The sequence below is a fragment of the Ursus arctos genome, unplaced genomic scaffold (assembly GCF_023065955.2).
Source record: "Ursus arctos isolate Adak ecotype North America unplaced genomic scaffold, UrsArc2.0 scaffold_13, whole genome shotgun sequence".
In the NCBI taxonomy this organism is placed as follows: Eukaryota; Metazoa; Chordata; class Mammalia; order Carnivora; family Ursidae; genus Ursus; species Ursus arctos.
Window position 1 is genome coordinate 21,476,014 of NW_026622797.1, and position 14,420 is coordinate 21,490,433.

General features: G+C 36.9%; 1 protein-coding gene across 1 annotated transcript in view; it reads right to left on the bottom strand.

Moving 5' to 3' along the window:
- PEX3 (peroxisomal biogenesis factor 3) overlaps positions 1 to 14,384 on the bottom strand; it is a 34,296-nt gene extending 19,912 nt beyond the window's left edge. Inside the window, exons 1-3 of the mRNA XM_026504943.3 lie at positions 14,035 to 14,384; positions 4,944 to 5,075; positions 422 to 503 (exon numbers count right to left, since the gene is read on the bottom strand). Of these exons, the coding sequence (XP_026360728.1) occupies positions 422 to 503; positions 4,944 to 5,075; positions 14,035 to 14,107 (287 nt within the window). The 5' untranslated portion in view covers positions 14,108 to 14,384. The remainder of the gene's footprint in view (positions 1 to 421; positions 504 to 4,943; positions 5,076 to 14,034) is intronic.
- Between the last annotated feature and the right edge of the window lie 36 nt (positions 14,385 to 14,420).

The following is a 14,420-nucleotide window of genomic DNA, read 5'->3' on the forward strand; positions in this document are numbered from 1 at the left end:
GTTTATATGCCTTACTCAAAATGTTCACACGTTTTACCTATTATACTGTAAACTCTTTAAGAAGCACAATGTTTAACATAACTTAGCTACACAACATCTGGTTCAGGAACACATTCCATAAGCACTCAATAATTAAATTTCTGAATAAGTGACATAAGATCTATTTATATGAAAACCAGAACACACATAAATATTGTTGACCTAAATACTTTGTGCACCAAGGTGGAGCAAAAATACATAGACAAAACAGAATGAATTCAGCAACAGAGTCACTAAATATTTTTTTCTAAATCAGTCTCTATATTACAAGCATCAATTAGAAAGAAAAATAAGAGAACAAAGATGTTTGAAAAATATTTCAGTTCATTCTACAAGTTTAAGTGCCCTCTATAAGCAAAAAATGATGTTAACTTGTGTTTACCTGTTTTTTAGCAGAGCGGTTAGGCTCTCAGAATTGAGTTGTTGCATTAAGGCCTCTCTCAGTGTCGGAAGCATAGACAGCACTGTAATGCAAACAGAAAATAAAAAAGATCGCAAGTGATATGACTGCCTTCACTGAGAAATACACATTGTTTTAGGCTATATGACTGGACTAGCAACTAGCAAGGGTTGGGAGGGAATGTCAGGGCTAGACTTTTCAAATTGTTATTACTAAGAATAACAAAAACTGAGTTTATGCTAATAAATCATTTATCTGCTTATGTTAAGTGAACAGAATTATATATACACTATGATCACAGCAACGTAAACAAGTACACGTACAAGAAAGAATGGGAAGAATTATTCCGAGATGTTAATGGTAGTCTCTGGATGATGATGAATACCAATAATCATCTTTTTTTCTCCTCTTTTCTGTACTCTCCAAATTTTTTTGCAATGATTTTTTTCTGATATAATAAAATGATCAAAAACATTTTTATCTTTATACTTTTTGTTTCATATTTTATTTCTATTTTTAGAAAAGTTTATTAAATATTACAAAGCAATAAGCACTTAATTGAAACCTAGACAAAAGTGCATCAGGCTGGGAATTAAGAACCACTGAGTTGTACTTTTGGTTTTGTCAATGGTTACTGCCTGTAACTCCCAGAACAACATAGTGCTCTACGGAAAAAAAGATTGCATGTAATTTACAGAAGTTACTTTATTTATGGCTCCTGCACGGTATAAGAAATGTTGGAGAAATGCACATATAACAATTTAAAATGAGTTTCTAACACTAAATAAGTATGATAACAAAATGAAAAAAGATCGAGAGAGCATAAATACCACATTCTAAAAGGGACAAACTTCAGTGTATAATTTTTATCTCTTGACTAGGTAAGACATTAATTATAAAATCCATATTATTTTTTCTACAGGACATTTAGCTTTTAGCCTACTCTAGCATCGATTTCAGTGCTGCACTATGCAGCTTCAGTGCATTTCCTCAAGCTGTATGATTAAATCACCTAAGTCATTTAGATTATTAACTAAAATCACAGCTCAAAGCCAATGTAAAAGGTAGCTTATCTCTTCGTGTATTTCGTATACATACCTAGCTCAAATGTGGTATGTTAGCCCACCAAGAAAAATTAAGGCTAGAGTCTTACATTCAGAAATTAGTAAGGAGTTAGTAAGGAACTAATTTAAAGATTATGTGGTAAAACAACATGATCTAAGAGGAGTACTCTTCAACAATTCTTCTGAGAGATAAGAGCTTTTTACTTATCCCTTCAGCCTATTCAACCAAAGACAAGTCGATTATTTTCTTCCAGGCATTTTTTTTTTAAAACACTGAATAAATATATTTCTGTATCTAGTTGAATACAGCATTCATGTTTTCCTTTAGCCATCTGGTCTCCATGATAAACACCCCCCAGTCCAACCACAAATCACAAGACAACCCTTCACCAGCTATGAAATCTGTGAGAACCTGAGCAAGTTATTTAACCTCTCAGTGCCTCCATTTTCTCTGTAAACAGAGGATAACACTGGATCTACCTTGTAGAATTGTTGTGAGGATTAACTGAGACATGTAAAGCATTTAGAATATCTGCACATAAGAATGCTCAGTAAGTGTCAGCCCTTATTATTATCCTTATTTGGCCTCTTCTGCACATAGTTTTTATCTTCTTTTTTTTAAGATTTATTTATTTGAGAAAGAGAGAGGGAAAGCATGAGTGGGAGGGGCAGAGGGAGAGAGAGAATCTCAAGTTGACTCTGCACTGAGCATGGAGCCCTACCCAGGGCTGGATCTCATGACCCTGAGGTTATGACCTGAGCTGAAACCAAGCGTTGGACGTTTAACTGACTGTGCCACTCAGGAACCCCTCCAGTTTGTATCTTATCATATGAGAGGCAGAAATGAACCTCTACTCTGACTACTCCAGAGCATGATGCAACTACCTTTGATCTGAATCCCAGATTTTATTATTGTAGTCTAAGATTAAATTAGTACTTCTAGAAGTCATATCAAAGTGTTTATAACCAGTTAATGCTCAACTAGAACTCCCAACTCTTACTCATATATCCTGCTTGCAAGCAAGCTTAGATAATTATGTATCTGTACAACTGACTTTTAATGCAGAACAATTCATTTATCCCAGCCTGGCACTGTCATGTAAAAATTTAATAAGCATCTCTTCTGAATCTTTAGTAAAATCGTGAAGAAGATAGTCACTGGGCAGAACACAGAAGCATTTTATTCAGTGGTATCTTTCAAGTTGGGGCCAACTTTTTGGGTAAAAAAAACTAGCTCTATTTACCTAAAACTACTAAATTTTTCTAGTATATCCATTGCATCTTATTCAAAAGGATAGGAATTTAAGCATATGATTTATAACCCCATTATCAATGCATACCAGAAAGCTAATTTGCAAAGTTTTCCAGTAAACTTATATTTGGCTCCTACCATATTTTATTTTTAATTACCTATCTGCAGCCATTTATTCACCTGAGGGTTGTGATGGTCATGGAAATGTGCCACCAAATCTGCTAGGAGAAGCATGGTTAGCTGGCAGCCCCTGCTGCCATCCCTCTGGATCCATTACTATGTCTGCACCACTCCCAGCCAATAAGAGTGGTCTGTGGCGAGACTAACACAGGTCCATTCCAGGGAACTCTGACTTAAGGACTCCCAACTGGCCCGTGAAAACTTTCTTGAAACTGCTGCAGGCTGAGACTCTTCTTAAAATCTTTCCTTCTCCCTTTCTATTCATATGTAAGACCTGCACTATGGTCTAAAGGCTTTCTTTGCCTCCTTCTGCTCCCTCCCCTTTGTTCTTTGCAGGTGTTCCCCCAATATATCTCTTGTACATCTAATCCCATCTTAGCATCTCTTTCCCGGGGAACCCAAACTGACACAAGGGTCCATGTCAAATTGAGATGTATTATCAGACTCTAGACTAACTTTTTCTATTTTCTGAAAATTTGAGTAATAACCAGGAATGGACTGTCCTTATTTTCTAAAAATTCATTAAAATGTCCTTGGTAGCTTCATTGAATGCTGAATATCAATTTAAAGAATTATGTAATTTTTTTTTTTTTAAGTAGGCTTTACATCCAGCATGGAGCCCAATGTAGGGCTTGAACTCATGACCCTGAGATGAGCTAAGATCAAAAGTTGGATGCTTAACTGACTGAGCCACTCAGGTGCCCCAAGAATTATGTAATTTTTAAAAAGTTATCATTTACTGAGTATTTATTATGCACCAAGCACTTTATATGTATTATTTCCTTACATTCTACAAAACATTTATGAAGTAGATTTTTTTATGTTTATTTTTTAAAAAGATTTTATTTATTTGACAGAGAGAGAGAGAGACAGCCAGCGAGAGAGGGAACACAAGCAGGGGGAGTGGGAGAGGAAGAAGCAGGCTCCCAGCAGAGCAGGGAGCCAGATGTGGGGCTTGATCCTGGGATCAGGCCCTGAGCCGAAGGCAGATGCTTAATGACTAAGCCACCCAGGCGCCCCTGAAGTGGGTTTTATGATGATCATTTTATAGAAGAGAGAACTGAGATTTAGATTTGCCCAAAGATACAGGGATATTACAAGGAAAACCTGGGAACTGAATTCACTGTTTTTAACAAAATTTTTATTTTATTTAAATTCAATTAATTAACATATAGTATATTATTAATTTCAGAGGTAGAGTGATTTTGTTGAGGCAGCTGATTTTGTTATGGCATTCTCCCAGCAGGCTTCTGCTCTGGAGGTTAAATTATTACCATTAATTCATGTTGATTAGTGTACACTACTGTGCTACACTCATGGGTCTGTAGTTGCCGACTGTAAATTTAACATACTTAGGAATTTTTACTACAGCTATTAGGCCTAATGAAATCAGGCCTATTCTTGTAACCTTTCTTCCTACTACTCTTCCATTGCTCATTCCGCTCTAGCTACACAGCCCTTTTGCTATTTCTTGAAAGTGTCAAGCCTGTTCCCACCAAAGGCATTTTGTAGGGCTCCCTCCATTGAATCATTCAGTTCTCTTCAAATGTCACCTCCTCAAAGAGGCCTGACTCTCCTGACTGCCATTTCTTAAAGAACATCCCCACCGCTCACACAGCATTATTCTCCTTATAGCAGCCATCAGTGCCTGAAGTTATTTGTATTTTTTTTATCATTTGTTATTCTCATTAGCATATACATTCTAAAGGTCAGGGATTTTTTTTTTTTTTAATCGTTCACCTTCTGTTTCCCCAGCACTGGGTACCCAAGTATTTGCTGAATGAATAAATAAAATGAATGAACAAGCATTTACTGTATATTATATATTGATTTATAATGATTTTAAAAATCAACATTTAATGATGTATTTCAGTTAAATCATATAAATCCTTCCTAGATTTATCATTCTTCTTTTGCTTTTTCCTCTAACTTTGGTCCTGGAGGTATGCAAATTAATATAAATCATCAAGTAACTTTATACACGTATAAATGTTTCTCTTTGCCTTACCTGTCATATTGCAAGTCCTCTGGTTACTTTCAAAATGATACTGTCGTCGTGCTTGAGCAATGTACTCTGCAGCTTCTCTTTCTTGTATTTCTCTGATTTTCTTCTGTCCGTATTTTCCCAGGATATATACTCCTAAAATTATTTTTTAAAACAAGCAACTATGTTAATCTAGTTAGAGTATTAAAAATTTCAAACAGTATTTTTAACCTGCTTCATCCAAATATAAGGTTTATATCAATGAAAAGTTAAAAACACAACTTTTAAAAATCTAAATTAAAGACTTATGTAGGAATTATGACCTAAATAGAAGGAAAAGGAGATTGGCATTTTAACAGCCAATGATGGGTACATAAAGCTAGGTCTGAAGAAACAGAAAGGAATTAATTGTACAAAGTCTGGCAATACCTTTAATAGTGAACTGGAGATATTCTAAGTGTCCAGCAATAAGGGATTATTTAAATAAATTATCATCTATCCAAATAATAATCTTATGAAATCTTATGTGGCTGTTAAAAACTACATTGCTAAATTGGCTAATGAGTCAAGGAAATATCCATATATATTGTTAGATTATAAAATAAGATCTTGATGTTTCCCTTTTTAACATAAGTAGATACACAGAAAAAAAACAGATTGGTTTTAACATAAAATAAACTATAATCATTGTTGAATAGTGGGATAGCAGCTGATCTTTTTCTTCTATTTGCTTCTTTGCATTTTCTATATTTTCTTCAGTCAACATATAATACTTTTTTAAAATGTAAGATAAAATTTTTATTTGTTTACTTAAAGACAAAATTTTTAAAAGAAAGACTACAAGAACGATAGGTGGTCAGGCAGACATCGAGAACTAGTACTTACAGTGGAAAAGGGAGAGGGAAGAAGGTACAGAAATTTCTAAATTATAACACCACAGCATAAAAATATAGGTGGGGTCCTGAGGCCTATAATTTTGTTGAACACATTACAGCATAGACAGATGATATAAATGTGCACATTTTGGTCTATGCCCCAGGGGCAGTCAGTTGTCCTAACTGGGAATGTGAATACTCCAGAGTGGTTGGTTAGCATTTGACGAAAAGCCACACTCCAATCCAAGGTTTAAGTACTTCAACTAAATTTTATCTAGCATAATGAATATCAGAAATGGATTTTCAGAGATTAAATTGGTGGCATTTAAGATACTGGATTAGGGGTGCCTCTTAACCAGATACTGGATTAGCCAAAACATTTTAGTAATACTCATTTGAGCAAGAATATATGAATCTAGCAAGTCCTTTATCCTTAGGAATGACTTAGCCTTGAATCCTCAGCTGCTGATTAGGACTCTAAGTCAAAGGAGATAACCAAATTGCCAGTAGAATCCTCCAAATGGAATACCGTTGCATTTCCTTCAGGTAAATCTTTTTCTTTCTTTTCTTTTTCTTTTTTTCTTTTCTTTCTTTTTTTCCTCTTTCTTTCTTTCTTTCTTTCTTTCTTTCTTTCTTTCTTTCTTTCCTTTCTTTCTTTCTCTCTTTCTTTCTTTCTTTCTTTCTTAGAGAGAGAGAGAGAGAGAGAGAGAAGTGGGGGGAGAGGCAGAGGAAGAAAGCAAATCCCTAGGGCTTGACCTCAGGACCCTGAGATCATGACCCGAGCCGAAATCAAGAGTCCGACACTTAATCTAACTGAATGAGCCACGCAGGTGCCCCATCTTCAGGCAAATCTTTTATGCAAGGTTTTGTTGCAGCACTGAAAGAGTTTACTGGGACTTCAATAAGCTTATAAAACAAGTGATGATACTGTTTAATTTATACTGGCTAATAGGATGTTTTTATGTGTGCCAGCATGTGCTCTATTATAACCTGGCAACAAATTTATAAGGGAGTAACTAATCCTCACCTATCTCCAACTGATTGTGGCCCTCAGTATCTATCAAAAAGAACCTAAGAACTGTGCAGGACCTAAACAATTTGATTTAGTCTGTCTGTCCCAAGTGGGGAGGAGACAGCACTGTAGGGACTGCAAAGCAAACACACATCCTGAAATATTTTCACTAATATAAGCATTATAGATGAACTGATAACATATTATATATATATATATATTTTAATGTTTTTTTAATTATATTATGTTAGTCACCATACAGTACATCCCCGGTTTCTGATGTAAAGTTCGATGACTCATTAATTGCGTATAATACCCAGTGCATTATGCAGTACATGCCCTCCTTACTACCCATCACCAGTCTATCTCATTCCCCCACCCCCTCCCCTCTGAGGCCCCCAGTTTGTTTCTCATAGTCCATAGTCTCTCATATTATATATTCTTAAAAATAATAGTTCAGTAAGAGGAATGTCCTGCAAATAATTAGACAGAAATAAACTACGACTGCTGCTATGTTTGTATTCAAATACATGTATTATGATCATGCTTAAAGAGTAAACGAAATTTACATAACTGGCTTCATAGCTATCTTTCTTGTAATCCAAACTCAATAAACTGATGACAGTGCCATAACACCAACAGAATGAAGAAACTGACTTATATTTCACAAAGTAACTCTTTGATAGGCAACTCTTAGGTAACAACTACTCAAAATGAATTGCTTGTATTTTATTTGCACAATAGATTGCTTAAACTTACGTGTAAAATGACTGCCATTTCTCAACTAATAATAACGTAAGGTGAAACACTGCAATGATGACATTTGTGTATTTAAGAATTTTCTGGAATAACAATAAATGACTGATGTATGTGTTTTCTGGGAGAAAAGGTATACTGCTTACATTAGATTCTCAACAGTGTCTGATAAAAATTTTTCAGCTACTGTATTTGTGTTGTATATTATAACTAAAGCTAAAAGAAAATGAATTATTATGGGTTGAACAGTGTCATACACGCCCCTCCCCCATTCATATGTTGAAGTCTCCCTAATTCAGAGTGTTACCTTATTTGGAGATAGGGTTTTTTTTTTTTTCTTTTTTGACGTAGTGTTCCATGATTCATTGTTTGCGTATAACTCCCAGTGCTCCATGCAATATGTGCCCTCCTTAATGCCCATCACCAGCCTATCCCAATTCCCCACCCTCTCCCCTCTGAGGCCCTCAGTTTCCCAGAGTCCATAGCCTCTCGTGGTTCATTACCCCTTTTGTTTAACCCCCTTCATCCTTCCCTTCCTTCTCCTACCGGATCTCCCTGCTATTTCTTATGTTCCATAAATGAGTGAAACCATATAATTGTCTTTCTCTGCTTGACTTATTTTACTTAGCATAATCTCCTCCAGTCCCGTCTATGTTGCTGCAAATGTTGGGTAATCGTTCTTTCTGATGGCTGAGTAATATTCCATTGTATAAATGGACCACATCTTTATCCATTCGTCTGTTGAAGGGCATCTCGGCTCCTTCCACAATTTAGCTATTGTGGACAATGCTGCTATGAATATTGGGCTGCATATGCCCCTTCTCTTCACTACGTCTGTATCTTTGGGGTAAATACCCAGTAGTGCAATTGCTGGATCATAGGGTAGCTCTATTTTTAACTTTTTGAGGGACCTCCACACTGTTTTCCAAAGTGGCTGTACCAACTTGCATTCCCACCAACAGTGTAAAAGGGTACCCCTTTCTCCACATCCGGAACCAGGGTTTTTATAGAGGTAATCAAGTTAAAAGGAGGTCATTAGGGTGGGCTCTAATCCAACATGACTGGTATTCTGGTAAGAGGCAATCTGGACACAGGTGTAGAAGGAAGATGATGTAAAGACACGAAGGAGATAACCATCTACAAACTGAAGAGAGGGGCCTACTGAAGATCCTTCTCTTATAGCCCTCAGAAGGAACAAATCCTGCCAACACACTGATCTTGGATTTCTGGACTCCAGAACAATGAGACAATACATTTCTGCTGCTTAAGCCATTCAGTTTGTGGTACTTCGTTATGGAAACACTAGCAAACTAATACATCAAATTAGGCTAAAATCCCACAACTCATTATTTTTTTTTTTTGAGTTAGCACTGAAGTAAGTTACTATACAAAATCAAATTTAGCCAAGCTCTCATTCTTAAAATTAATAAATTCTGATTTTTTCTTCCCTAGGAAAATAAGTATGAAGGCAGAGCATTCATTAGCTAAAATATGGGATTCAGGATCATCTACATGCTCGACTGGCTGCCTGAATCTGACCTGAAGACAAGAGATACTGATGGTTGTGGCACCATCTAGGTAGGTAACTTAGAGCAAGCCTCTTCCACTCTCTGCATCTAATCTTTTTTATCCATAAAATGAAAGGCTGAGATTATAAGGTGCTTTAAAATTTCTTCTGTAGCTCTGACTTTATTTATGAATAATGGAAATAATCACTAAATACCTCAAAAAATGGGGATGGTTTCAGCTCAGGTCATGATCTCAGGGTTTTAAGATCAAGCCCTGCGTTGGTCTGCATACTCAGCTCAGACTCGGCTCGAGATTCTCTCTCCCACTCTCTTCTGCTCTCTGTCCCCACCCTTGAGCTATCTAAAAACAAAAAACAAAAACAACCCCCCCCCCCGCAAATCAATGTAAAATGTTTTGGGGTTCCCTTTCAGAACATTGCCGGTAAAGCAAAATATCTTCTAGTCTTTCCACATTATAAATTCAGTTTTTCTAAACTATCTTTTAGTTGTCTTCCTTTCTTGGATGAAAATCCCTGCAATACAACTATTTTACTAGACTATTACTAGGTTAATAATTTCAATAAGAGTTTGAAAATAATCTATTATCATCGCCCAAAATCTAACAAAACACCAAATCCTGCTAGTCTGATTCTATCTCAGAAATATTTTCTAATTTTTGCCACTTTACTCCAACTTCTTTACCATTGTCTTCAGATTCTGAATAATGCTCTTAAGAACTGGTTTCCAGCTTCCTCCTCTCCTCTTTTGTTCTGGTCTCACAACTTTCCGATTCATCTTTTATATGTCAAGTGATTTTCTAAAATTTAAATCTGACTACATATTCCTGTGTTTAGAATTCTTCAACACCCTGCTGTCTTTTCTTAATGTGGATTCCCTGTTCCACTTACATCAGAATTACTTGAAGTACCTGTTAAAAATGTAGCCTTTAAGAGAGTTCTCTGGAATCACCCCCAAATATCTTGCCTTGTACAATGCTGCATCCCCAATACATAATATTGGTACAAAGAGGGAGCTCAATAAATACTTGCTGGATAATTGATGAATAAATGAACTGGTCTGGACCAAAAGAATCAGAATCTGGGAAAGGGAACTGTGTTTTTGGACGCCAGGGTGGCTCAGTTGGTTAAGCATCTGCCTTGAGCTCAGGTCATGATCCCAGGGTCCTGGGATCGAGTTCCGCATCCGGCTCCTTGCTCAGTGGAGAGTCTGCTTCTCCCTCTGCCTGCTGCTCCCACTCCCCCTGCTTGTGTGCACCGACAAATAAATAAGTAAAATCTTAAAAAAAAAACAAAACTGTCTTATACCTCTGTATTCCCAGAGCCTGATATAGTGAGAGGAGGCACTCACTCTCATTCAAATGTTTGTTGAATGAAAGAATGAATAAATGGAAAACTAAAGAGACCAAAAATTACAGGGATTAAGATATAAATTATAAGTCCATGCTCTGAGATCTTTAGAAATCAGCAAGCCAATAAATAAAATCTGGTTATTCTCTGTTCTGCAACATTTTCTCTTAAATAGTGGTTCTCGAAGTGTGGCTTAGATCCTCTTGAAGGTGTTCAATACTTTTTCATGGAATTTGTAAGTCAAACTATTTTTGTAGTTTTTGTCTCTTTCATTCTCATTCTCTCATTCTCTCATACAGCAGAGTACTCCAGAGGCTACATGACATGTGGTAACACAACTGACTGGATGCAGAAACAGAGATGGGAATCCAGCTTTCTTCAATTAAGCCAGACAGTAAAGAGATTAGCAAAAATGTAAAATGATGCCATTCTTTTCACTATTTTTTAAAAAATAATATTTGTATTAATATGTAATGGGTTTACTACTGTCACTTAATATTTAAAAAATTTCTTGGTTTTAATTTCTAATATGGCAGCCATTAATAGATACAATTTTTAAAAGGCTGTTTAGAGTCTTTAATTTTTACAAGTGTAAAGGAGACCTCTGGCCAAAAAGTTTACATTTCATAAACTGGCGAGATTGTACAAATTGGTTTAAAGCAGTTACTCATCCAAAATGCAGGAAATTCCTATGTAAGGCCTGTAACCCAAAGTTGTAGGTTTTTTCCACCAATGAATGGCCAAACCTCTTTGAGCAAACATGTTGATATCTGACCTAGTTTTCAAGCCTGACAAAATATGCCACTTCTTCCATGAAGACCTCTTCTATTTTTTTCCAACTGCACATGCTATCTGCTGGTTTGATCTGTATGCCATTTCCCCCCCAGCTATCTTATTGTTTGTATTTTAATTATTTGTGTACTTGTTATGATCAGAATGTTTGTGTCCCCCCAAAATTCACATGTTGAAATCCTAATGCCTGATGATATTAGGAGGTGAGGTCTTTGGGAGGTGCTTAAATCACGAGAGTGGAGCCTTCATGAATGGGATTAGTGTTCTTAAAGGGACTTCAGAGAGACCCTACCCTTTTTGCCATGTGATGATACAAAAAGTCTGCAACCCGGAAGCAGACTCTCACCTAACTTTGCTGGCACACTGATCCAGCCTCTAGAATTGAGAGAAACAAATTTCTGTTGTTTACAGTCACCCAGTCTGTGGTATTTTATTGTAGCAGCCCTAGTGGACTAAGACACTTGTTTTTCATTCCTGTCAGACCATAAAGTCCATGAAGGCAGAACGGTATAGTGTGCAAAGAGAAAGTGCTTCAGAATCTAACACACCTGGTTTGAATTCTAGTTTCCTTATTATTAACTCTGAGATCCTCAGCAAGTTTCTTCAATTCTTAGGACTCTAGTACTCGCATTTTTGAATATAAATAACAGTAACTACTCTTGTTGTCCTGCCCACTGAAGAGAAGAGGTTAGCACAGTGCCCGTTGGGCACCCAATAAATGGTAGCTATTACTATTAAAAATCTGTAACTCTTGTATTTCCAATCATATTACCTTAAACACTATAAGCACTGGATAAATGTCTTAGATTAACTGAAATGTAACATAGTAAGATATAAAACACTAGAATTATTTTCTCTTTCTGTCCTTCGGAATTTTTTTCCCTTTCTTATTTCTCTTAATCTGTAATTATAAAGCTCTCAAAAGATTTTTGAAAAAATCTGTAATTATGTCTTAAGTATACTTTTTGCTTCCCTTACGATTATCTCTAATATACCATTAAGTTCTTCCATAAATGTGAAGGGATATGCTATTCTGAGATTGCTAAAGAGAGATTATTTTCCTTCCTTCAGAAGAGGCAAAAAATATTTTATTTATACTTCTTCCATCATATGTATATCTTTAACTACTACAAATAAAATGGACTTAGTAGTCTTAGCATAACTGAAATATATAGATAGACCCTGAATTATACAAATTTTGACTTTATGACGATGCAAAAGTATTAAACATTCAGTAGAATCTATACTTTAAATTTTGATCTTTTGCTGGGCTAGCAAATATGCGGTACAATACTTTTGTGATGCTAGGCAGTGGCAGTGAGCCCCAGCTCCCAGTCAGCCACGAAATCACTGAGAGTAAACAACTCTTACAATGATTCTGTAATCATTCAACCATTCTGTTTTTCACTTTCAGTACAGTATTCAATAAATTACAGGAGATACTAACACTATAACAACAACAGGCTTTGTGTTAGATGATTTTGCCCAACTGTAGGCTACAGTAAGTGTTTCTAGCACATTTTAGGTAGGCTAGGCTAAGCTCTGATGTTTGGTAGGTTAGGTAACATTAAATGTACTTTTGACTTATGGTATTTTCAACTTACTATATGTTTACTGGGTCGTAACCCCATTCCAAGTTGAGGGAGATCTGTACATTAGCTGCCAGTGGCTGAAGATACTGGAAAATTTATTTGTAAAGGATTTCTCAAAGAATGCTGTAAAAATTCACATAAAAATGTACTGATTTGTGAAAGATATCAGAGATGAGGAAGACTCTCCTTATCTCATCAATAAGCTGATTTCAAATTTTCCAGAATCAACAGATCTGAGTTACTGATGCCAAAAGTATTGTTAATTTCAAACTGTTTGGGGGCAATAGAATATAATCTAATAGTAAGAGAAAAGCAACCAAATTCTTTAGAAAACTTCTGTTCTTGTTTTTTAAGTACTTCTGGAACCAAAACATGTAGTTAGTGATATTTCTCAAAAAAATCAAATGCTAAAAATTCCCTCTTAACATTCCTACATTTCCTTCTATCTCACAAAGCTTTTCATTCTCTCCTTCAAATCCCTGCATATTGTGACATGATCACCACACGAGGCAAAGGCTCTCAGGATTATCCTGTTTCTAAATGTCTTCTCAGCCTCAGCTGACTCAGTTATGTCAGCCAGACAGATGGGCATTGATCTTAACCTTGAAGATCCTGAGGAAGATTGCACAACATCTTCCAAACACCTTCTTACTGCATAATTTGTATTCTAAAGGAGCAGGAACAGAACTAAAATACTGATTTGTGTTTCTTTGTCTAGTATGTATCTTCCAGTCCTTTAGTCTACCTGTGTGCTGTTTTAAAAAAATCAAATCAACTTTAAACAACACTGGAACTGCAGGCTTTAGGTTCTCCTAGAATAATAAAAAACTTCTGAGGATGAAAGCCAAATAAATTAGCGAGAGTGCCAACACAAACGATGAATCTCAAAGGAAAACAAGAACTTAAAAATATGTGTTAAGAGAATGGCATCTTGAAACAGAAACTTAATTGTGGCAGCTTCTCCCAAGGTCCGTGAGAAGAAAGGATAGGAGAGAAAGAGAATAGGCGGCAGTGTCAGGACAAAAGACACAATTACACAACTGCAGAGGTGTGGAGAACCTTAGAGGTTTGTCACCCCGCATCCCGGCCGACGGATGAACGAGTCTCCTCTACATACCCGGGACTATGATCGCCCGGCCTCTATTTTAGAAAACAGTTACCTCTCTTCCTCCCCTTGCTCCCAAAGTCCCTTTCCGAGAACGCTGTCACCCACCTCCGAGGACTGTGCCCAGGAAGATGCATTTCTTTTTATGACGTTTTAGAAAATTCCACGTAGATCTCAGCATCTTCAGGCCCTGAAGGTAAGGGCTGCTTAGGGGCGGCGGGGTGAGGTGGGCAGTTCGCCAGGAAACCGTTTCCTCGTCGCTTGGCCCAAACGGCCAGGCAGGACCGCCGTCGTCCCGCGGGCGCTCTCCAGAAATCACAAACGCGACTTTCCGCAGAGACTGTCACCGGGGCGGGAAGGGGGCGTGGACTACAGCTGAGCAGCTGCGCTTTCTGCGGCTGCCCCCGCGCCGCGGTCTCCGTTCACTGGTCCAGGGCACCCAGGTCCGTCCAGAATTCGCTCCCGAGTGCATCGTCGTTCGACTTCCCTGGAAA